A 9,643-nucleotide genomic window follows, 5' to 3' on the forward strand; every position below is an offset into this window, starting at 1 on the left:
TGTGCCACAGGGAACTGAATCCAATTGACAGCGTGTTCACACTTGCACCGAATTGATTCATTTAAAAAGTTGCAGGAAATGCCATGGATTCAGAAGAACCAGTTTAAATTGGTTTAACACTACCCCCTCCCAGAAATCGCATCAAAAATTCAGCACAAGTGCGAACTAGTTTGAAAACTGGTTTATTATGTTGTGTGAATGAGGCCCTAGAATATCTTAAATGACTGGGTACTTCTGACATTCAAGAAACAAGCAACAGCAGAGGAGAAAGGAAACAGATCTCTTTATTATTTACTGCAGACTTTAAAAAAATTCAGATCATACCTTCAGGATTGTAAAGCAAAATATAAAAAGTTATCTTCGATTGTTTAATTGACATAGTTAAAAGAAACACATCTCTATATAGGAAGTTGCACCACCATCCCCCGCCCAAAAAAGCTAAAAGCATATTAGATCTTGCAGAAGTTGAAACAATTAACAGATAGAAATGAAAACAAGGTCATTCAATTTCTCCCCAAAAAAAGCAAGGATAGCCAGATAAGGAAGTAATCAGGGAATTTTCTGTCCCATTTCTCTCCAATATTGGGGGTGAGGGGGGAAGACCTTCAGTCCAGAAATGGAAACATCACTCTCAAAAGTTTGATGGTTATCATGTTTACTTGATTTAGACAGATATGACCATTAAAAGGCTTTACACTGAGCAAAAACAGGGAGGAGGATTGGTTTTCATTAACTTAATACTATTTTGCAAGAAGGAATTACAAAAAGCAGCTTTAGGCAGCATCTCAGAGACATTAAAAAAGCCCAGCTCCCTACAATCAAAATATTTCTACAAATCTGTATTGGTGACAGCCAGTGAAACAGACTGAAGAAATCCTCAAAGGAAACAGCAGAATTCAGTATTTATGAACACTCTTGTAGTGAATTCTTCCTTCCTTCTTTACATGGTAAATTTGCCAGTTATGCTAGGGAGAGAAAAACAGCATTAGAATGAGAGCAAGATTACGAAACTGAAAGAATTTGATCCAGGCTGAAGTTGAGGCGGAGAACAGGAACAGAACCCCAAGTGTGCATTGGAGAACTTTCTGACTTGTCCCACAGGGCTCTGTCTTGGGCCCAGTGCTATTCAACATTTTTATCAATGACTTGGATGACAGAATTGAGGGCATACTTATCAAATTTGCAGATGACAACAAATTAGGAAGAGTAGCTAATACCCCAGAGGACAGGATCAAAATTCAAAATGACCTGAACAGACTAGAAAACTGGGCCAAAGCTAACAAAATGAAATTCAACATGGAGAAATGTAAGGTATTGCACTTAGGGTGGAAAAATGAAAGGCACAGATATAGGATGGGGGACACCTGGCTGAATGAAACTATGTGTGAAAGGGATCTGGGAGTCCAAGTAGACCATAATTTGAACATGAGTCAATAGTGAGATGCAGCAGCTAACAAGGCCAATGCGATTTTAGGCTGCACCAAAAGAAGTATAGTGTCTATCAAGGGAAGTAATAGTGCTACTCTATTCTGCTCTGGTTAGGCCCCACCTGGAATAATGTGTCCAGTTCTGGGCACCATAATTTAAAATGGATGTGGAGAAACTGGAGTGTGTCCAAAGGAAGGTGACTAAAATGGTGAAGGGTCTTGAAGACAGGCCTTATGAGGAACAATTTATGGAGCTGGGGATGTTTAGCCTGCAGAAAAGAAGGTTAAGAGGTGGTATGATAACTCTGTTTAAATACTTGAAGGGATGTCATATTGAGGAGGGAGCTAGCTGCTACTCCAGAGACTAGAACCCAGACCAATGGATGCAAGCTACAGGAAAAGAGATTCCACCTCAACATTAGGAAGAACATCTTGACAATAAGGGTCTGTTTCAACAGTGGAACACAACTCCTTCTTCAGAGAAAGTGGTGGAGTCTCCTTCCCGAGATCTTTAAACAGAGGCTGATGGCCATCAGTCAGGGAAGCATTGATTTGGATTTCCTGCATGGCAGGGGGTTGGAGGATGCCCTTGCGGTCTCTTCCAACTCTATGATTCTATGAAAGTCTTCACGTACCGATTGCAAAAACCGACTTCACGGTTTTTTCCAACCCAGATTTTACCAGCAGAGTTGAACATGACCACCCACAGTTCGGGGAAGGGAATGGGCAGGATAGGAACTCTCAAAACTGCACAGGTTGAGTCTTCTTATCTGAAATGCTTGGAACCAGAGGTGTTGGTGTTTTGGATTTTTTTCAGATTTTGGATATTCACATATAATAATGAGATATCTTGGACGGGGGATCCAATTTAAACATAAAATTCATTTACTTTCAGATACAAACCTTATTGACATAGCATCAAGGTAAGTTGATACATGATGTTTGCAACAATTTTGTGTATGAAACAAAGTTTGTGTATACTGCATATCAGAAGCCAAAGGTGTTTAGCCATGTGGACGATTTTGGAGGATTTTCCTAACTCCAGTAAGGGATACTCAAACCTGCTACTAAGGATAGTAAACGCCAACTCATCCAACGCATTCCAAGAGTAGAAGCTGAAATATTTATTTGCTGCCTTATAATTATACACAAAAAGGCAAGGGTCCTTTGAATGGAGGCTGCTTTCTCTCCATGCAAAATGAAATGCACAAAGCAGGGAAAGAAAGGGCTTTAGTTCTTGATCAGGGCACCTGCTTTTCGTAGAAAATCACTGCTACCATTTTCTTTTTCCTTAAAGTGCATAACGGCCAACTGCCTAAAATGAAAGAGACACAATCTTGCCCAGTAAGGGTAGCAGAGAGGAGGAGGAAGAGAAGGAGCAGGAGCAGGAGGAGCAAAGAAACCTGTTTGGCTGAAGTGGTACAAGGCCAAACAGACAGTATGGCAAGTATCTAGAATGCCACAGAGAAACGGCAGACACATCTCAAGATGTTGGAAGATGGTCTTTGTCAGCTAATGCAAAGTGTTTCAACCCATATTCAGAAGCCCGCTTCAGGGGGTATAGCTAATTAAGACCATCTTCTACTACCATCTGGAGAGTCGTCTCTCTTTTTCCTGAGGATCTTACTGGATGCCTTCCAAGTGTCATGAATGCCCATCTGCCCTCTGCCACAGCACCCTTCTCCTCCCTTTGAACTCCTCTCCCTTCATAATTATTCAGATTTCTTGCATAAAGTTGGGAGAGAGAATTTGTCCTGAAGTAAGGACATTGGATTCTTTATCTCAAGGCTTGACCCTCTCCCCCACCACCACCATCACATGATGCGCACCATTTACCTGCTTTCGAATTGTTAGATGGGTGCAGTGCTCGCTGAAATAGAGATAAGGAAAACTATGTTAGATTTTCCTTAAATGTTACATATGACTTGACAGTTGCATTATAAGGATGGGAAGGTGTTAGTTGTCTGGGGATAAGGCTTCATGAGCCTCACTGGGAGGTACGCAAGTTTACAATGGACTTCATCATACGGGGACAATTGGAAGTATAAACAGGGATTATCCCATGAAAATCACACATTCGCAATTAAGATTTTCACACAATGTCACGATTAAACGGCCATTATCCCAGAAATATCACGTGAAACTCATATTGCAATAAAGGTTTTCACACAATGTTGTGTTGAAAAGCGATTAAAGTGTCATTAACCTGTGACTAACCAGGCAATAAACAGCAACAAATCATTCACAAAAAAATCCTGTGAATGCTTTGTTGCTGTTTATTGCCTTGTTATTCCCAGGATAATGACCACTGTGTGTGAAATTTTTAATTGCAATTTAATAGTAATTGCGTGATTTTTAGAGGATAAACGCCATTTAAACTTCTAATTTTCCTCCATGTGATAAACTCCAATAAGTACTGTCTATATTAACTGGTTTAATGGCTTCTGTGGTGATCCTAATTTCAGAGTCCAGATGCTCTTTGGGTAGGATGCACCAGAGGGAATTGGGCTGTGCCTTCCAGAGTCCAGTACTGGGTTCTTGTCCTGAACCAGAATGTGGTGGAGAATCCAGACAGGACAGAAAGTGTTTCCCTTTCTCTTGCCCAAACTCTGCATAAGGTTGGGAAAGTACTGGGTAGGGATCAGAGAACCATTGACTTGGAAGTGTAACCATTATCTCTCTGTCTTTTTGTCTTGCAGTTCACTGTGAATTTGGGTTCTCTTAACACTTACCTCTTCCAGAGCTGTTGGATCCTTGGTCACTATCTAAAAAGGAGAGAAAACACAGAGGGTCAGTTGTTTGGATAGGAAAGGGCTGGGGTATTTAGATTTTCCTACTTTTTTTAGGACAGATGTGTGCATTTGCACATGAACTCAGAGTTTTATAGCTTACCCTCCCTCCCCTCTCTTTTTTGGCTGACAGTAGGTAAACACTTTTGACATCTTCTATTTTGGTACCATGCCTGTGTAAGAAGGTAATTTATGTATTACTGTTGGGGTATGTTGTTACATCAGGAACGATGTTAAAATATAAATTAATTAAAAATTTGAAAAATAAATTATTTCATTCTAATATTGTTGTTGTTAACTGCCCTTGAGTTGATCTTGACCTATGGCGACCCTATGGAAAAGATATCTCCAAGACTGCATTGCTCTGCTTAATTCCTGCAAAACCATATCTCTGACCACCTTACCAGAGCCCATCCATGTGGCATGTGGCCTTCCTCTCTTTCCACTTTCTCCACCTTTCCTAGCATTATTGTTTTTCCCAATGATTCATGTCTTCTCATTATGTGTCCAAAGTATGCCAGCTTAAGTTTTGCCATCATGGCTTCCAAGCAGTTTTCTGGCTTGATCTGCTCTACAACCCATTTGTTTGTCCTTTTGTCTGTCCATGGGATCCTCAGCACTCTTCTCCCGCCCCACAGCTCAAATGAGTTGATTTTCTTCCTATCATCTTTCTTAACTGTCCAGCTCTCACATCCATACAGGGTAATAGGGAATACAATGGCTTGTATGATTCTAACTGTAGATTTCCTTGGATGAAAAAAAATGAAATAAAAATAGAAATAAATTTTCGGCGTGCGGCTCTGGGAGGAGTAATATAGAGCAAGTCTGCTAGCTCCACCCCTAGTGACTCACAGATATGACTCACTGAAGATGTGACTACAAGCACACTCTTCCTAGAGTTTAAAAAAATTAAACAGTCACCACTTACAATGGCTGCCCAGCTACCTCTCTCCTCCTCCTCTCTGTAGCAGGAACATGTTAATGAGTAACATTAGTGCAAAAAAGCATTGCTAAGGATTCTGTGTGGTGTGAAACCAGAGGAGGTCAATGGGGAGGGGTGACACCATGAGTTACTGCAATGGGTGGTATCAACCCTAGGGATGCCTTTGATTATGAATGCAGCTGATTCCTGTGTCTAGGCAGCAAAGCTTATGGCTCCTTGGACTTGAATACAACCAATTGAAAAACTGTAATCAGAGGTGGTGGGACCTGTAGAAGAAAGACCTACTTCACACCTCCAGATTCTGAGAACAGGACTCTCCTTCCCAAGTCCTTCTATGATGCCCTCAGAATCACATGCCAAATCTATTTATCTTAGCCTGGCTCATTCTGCACTTTACTCATGGGGCCAGATGTCATTGGTAGGCTGGCCATTTCACGGCTCCAAGTGGGACCTGCCTGGTTTTTTGACCTTGGGGAAGGTCCCACTTGGCCTCTGCCTTCTGTCCAGGGGACAGCTGGACTCCTGGTTCTATCTTGCCTCTGCCTCTCAGCTCCCCCATTCCAAAGCAGCCTCCATTTGTGCTGGAGAGGCTGCAGCCAGGCTTCCAGCTCCTGCATGATCCCTATTGGCCAGGCAGGGAGGAGGAGGAGGAGGAGGAGCTTTTCCATTCAGCGCAGCAGCAGAGACTCAGACTACAGAGAGAGCTGTGGAGGAGGAAGGCAGAAGGCATGGGTTTTGCAAGGCCCAGTAGGCTTCTCTCTGGAATGGAAGCACAGGGGAAGGAAGGGTTTCCCCAGGGCTTTGCAAAGATTTCTTCAGAGAGGGGTTGCCATTGCATCCCCTGAGGCTGAGAGAGTGTGATTTAGCCCAGTGGGATAATTTTTTTTTCAAGCAACAGATCAAACTCTGGTCCTTCTCTACCACTGCCTCCCTTAGTCTCAGAGGTGCTCCAAAATCTACATGTCCCTTAATTCTATTATTATTATTATTATTATTATTATTATTATTATTATTATTATTATTATTATTTTATCAGAAAGAGTCTGCTTCCTGAGATGCATTTAGTCTCAGAGGTGCTCCAAAATCCCCATGTCCCTTAATTCTATTATTATTATTATTAACTGAGAGAGTCTGCTTCCTGAGATGCATTTAGTCTCAGAGGCGCAACAAGATCTCTATGATATAAGGATTTATATTAATGTGTTTTATATATTATTAATGTTTTTACTTTTAGTTGGTTGTGTCCTCCATTTTTTGAATGTCCTACATTTTGGGGTAAATTTTGTCCTACATTTTATCCTTGATTTTGTCCTACGTTTTTCTACATTTTGTCCCGGTTTGCTGGTAGTGAATTATGGCAACCCTACTCTTTGGGCTCTACATGTCTGAAGTTATGTTTCCTAGGTTGTTAACTGTCTATGGAAGGAGCTGGCAGCTAGGCTACATGCCGGTGGTTCTTTGCAACGTCCAAGACAGCCTAACATTGGCACACATAGGTCACATGCTCAATTATCCACGAAGCCAGTGTGGTGTAGTTGTTTGAGAGCTGGACTATGACTCTGGAGAACACGTTTCAAATTCTCGCTTAGCCATGAAACCCACTAGTTGACCTTAGGTAAATCACACTCTTTCAGCCTCAGAAGATGGCAATGGCTACCCCCCTCTGAAGAAACTTGCCAAGAAAACCCCATGATATGTTCTCCTTAAAGTTGCCATAAATCAGAAATGATTTGAAGGCATGCAACAACAATAAATCCTGATTCCCACTCCGGCCTGACCCATCTTGAAGTAAACATGACTCACCTGAGGGTGCTTTGTAACCATCTTGTCGTTTTTCTGCAGAGACAGAATCGGGGAGTTAGAACTGACCCTCAGAAGTCAACACAATTTCATAATCTGATGAAGAAGACCACCCTCCTCCTATGATGCTGCTCTCATTTTTTTCCAGCAACCCAAAGGGATGGAAATCTTCCAGGCTCTCTAGGAAAGACATTAGGAAAGACGGGAAAGATTCCCCAGTGACCAGGCTGAGACCTGTGCTCATGATGTGGTCTTATAAAAATTGAGAGGTGTAGTAAAGCCCAGTCCATGCTTTGAAGTGGCTAAGCTGGGGTTGGCTAAGCTGAAACTTCTCCTCAAAGCTGGGGATCCTCCACAGGAATTGAACCTTCCCACAACCACAGAATGCCTTCTCCCCACAAGTAAATGCATTCAGAATTTACTCACTGATATACACTGCAATCCAAACAATCCCAGCAATCCCAGCAACCAGAAGGACAGCACCCATGACACACGCAACAATGAGCCCCAAATTGGAAGCTGAAATGGAAAAGAACCAAAGAATTAAATGAAATCCTCCAAACCAAATTCTCTATAGTAGAGGTAGCAGATGACCAAAGAACCAAGGAGTCCATGGAGTTTAAAAAAAAAAAAGCTAAAATAAGTATATATGTACATTCAAGGAACAGCCCAGCCCCCATGATCACCTATCAAGGTTTGCAGAGATGGAACTGGAAGTGGTAATCTCTGTTCACAGAGAGACACCATAATAGAAGAGTAACCAGACACAGGCCCATCATGGCTGGGGCCCAGTGGCTGGTGAGAGGACCTCCCTCCATATCTCAACTGCCATTACTTTGGCCTTTAAGGTGGAGAAGAGCAGCCAACATCTGCTGAACTAAATCCTCTCACACACTCTCCTTCCTTTTTCTTATTTAGATCTTAAGCCTGATGTCAGGGAACTGTCAAATTAATAATTTGGAAGCTGCACAAGGTATAAATATTCTAAACAAATACACACATGATGAAATAATAAGCTTTATATATTGTGTTTGGCTGGCACATTTCCATCATATAATTTAGACATTTTAAAAAACATCATCACGGCCACTCAGGATTAGAGGCAGAAGAATGCCAGACACCCTTTATGTAGGGTAAAGAATATGAATTTATGTCCTACAAGGCACAAGGTACTAGCTAGAAAGGGCAATTTGTTGTTGATGTTGTTGTAGAAGCCCTGGTGGCATCGTGGTAAAATGCCAGTACTGCAGCCACGTACTCACAAGCCACAAGGTTGTGAGTTCAATTCCAGCAAGGGGCTCCATAGTCGACTCAGCCTGGCATCCTTTCAAGGTTGCTAAAATGATTATCCAGCTTGTTGGAGGCAACTAGATCACATACTGTAAATTGTTTAGGGAGTGCTTAAGTGCATTGATAAGTGGTACAGAAATGTACTTGCTATTATGTGCCTCCTTGTCATTTTTGACTTATAATTTTATAAGGCTTTTATAGGGCTTTCTTGGCAAATTTTTTGAGTGGGTTTGCCATTGCCATCCTCTGGGGCTGAGAGAGTATGACTTGCCCAAGGCCACCCAGTGGGTTTACATGGCTGAGCCAGGATTTGAACCCTGGTCTATAGAGTCATAGTCCAATGCTAAAACCACTACACCATACTGGCTCTCTCCAGAGAGAGTAATACTGGTGTTGAAAACTATACAATTGGGGCTTGATGTCACAGTCCGCAATGCTACTGATGGTGTCTCTGGTTTTGTCCTGCCCTTTCCCTCTTCCAGAATCCTCCCCTCAAATCACTCACCAGGCTCCTCCCAGGCCAAGTCCACAGGATCTGGAAGTCCATCGTGCTCCACATGGCATTTGTAGCGTTCTCGGTCCTTTGGATCAATCTCAACGCTCAGCCATTTGTAGTATGTCCCATCCGAGTTAGGGGACACGAGTCCACTGAAAGTGTCTTCTATCCAGTCCTTCCCATCCTTTCTCCAGGAAATATCAATATCCTTGGGATAGAAGCCATCAACCCGACAGATCAAGGTTTCCATATTGTCATAGCCTGCCTTGCGTGCCACCTTTACTTCTGGTGGATCTGCAAAAACAACATCAAAATTATCAGAGACTTCTCAAAACAGGAGAATATGCTCCAGTTTTAGAAAAGCAAGATGCCTTAGTTGACTCTCATATCCAGCCCCATAGGTTCTGGCTTCACATCCAGAGGACTCCCTAAGAACATTTAAAGAAAATCTTGCAAGGAAGAGGATTCTTCAGCACCCTGAGATTCTCTAAAACATTTCAACTACAGTATAGTAACTCATGGCTCTGAGGTTTCACCGAGGCATCTTAGTGGAAAATGTCACAACATGTTCACGTTTGAAAAGGTTCAAATTCCTATCAACCAGAAGCAACATCTTAACATGAGTGTGATCTTGGATACTCTCATCAAGGAATCTTTGCTTTCCTGGCTGTCATCATGCTTTTCGTTCAATGCACATATTTTATATCCATTAAAAAAATCTGCCTGGAGTGGAGACAATGGAAGCATTACCTGCAGGAACAGGAAATTCAACAGGATATAAGGCCAGAAGAAAAATTATGTCGTCTGTGATTTTGTTTTTTACCCCTGGATCAATTTGGGACAATAAGGACCTTGACTTCTGAAAAGCTATTTCCATCTGAAAGGAAACAGCACTCTG

General features: G+C 42.0%; 1 protein-coding gene across 3 annotated transcripts in view; it reads right to left on the bottom strand.

Moving 5' to 3' along the window:
* Window positions 1–266: 266 nt before the first annotated feature.
* LOC121923018 (H-2 class I histocompatibility antigen, Q9 alpha chain-like) overlaps window positions 267–9,643 on the bottom strand; it is a 26,270-nt gene continuing 16,893 nt past the window's right edge. For all 3 annotated transcript variants that reach the window (XM_042453114.1, XM_042453113.1, XM_042453112.1), the window contains 6 exons: window positions 8,755–9,039; window positions 7,386–7,478; window positions 6,963–6,995; window positions 4,160–4,192; window positions 3,264–3,297; window positions 267–965 (listed from right to left, as the gene is read on the bottom strand). In XM_042453114.1, coding sequence (XP_042309048.1) covers window positions 3,278–3,297; window positions 4,160–4,192; window positions 6,963–6,995; window positions 7,386–7,478; window positions 8,755–9,039 — 464 coding nt within the window. In that variant the 3' untranslated portion in view covers window positions 267–965; window positions 3,264–3,277. The remainder of the gene's footprint in view (window positions 966–3,263; window positions 3,298–4,159; window positions 4,193–6,962; window positions 6,996–7,385; window positions 7,479–8,754; window positions 9,040–9,643) is intronic.

Source organism: Sceloporus undulatus, chromosome 2 (assembly GCF_019175285.1).
Source record: "Sceloporus undulatus isolate JIND9_A2432 ecotype Alabama chromosome 2, SceUnd_v1.1, whole genome shotgun sequence".
Lineage (NCBI taxonomy): Eukaryota > Metazoa > Chordata > Lepidosauria > Squamata > Phrynosomatidae > Sceloporus > Sceloporus undulatus.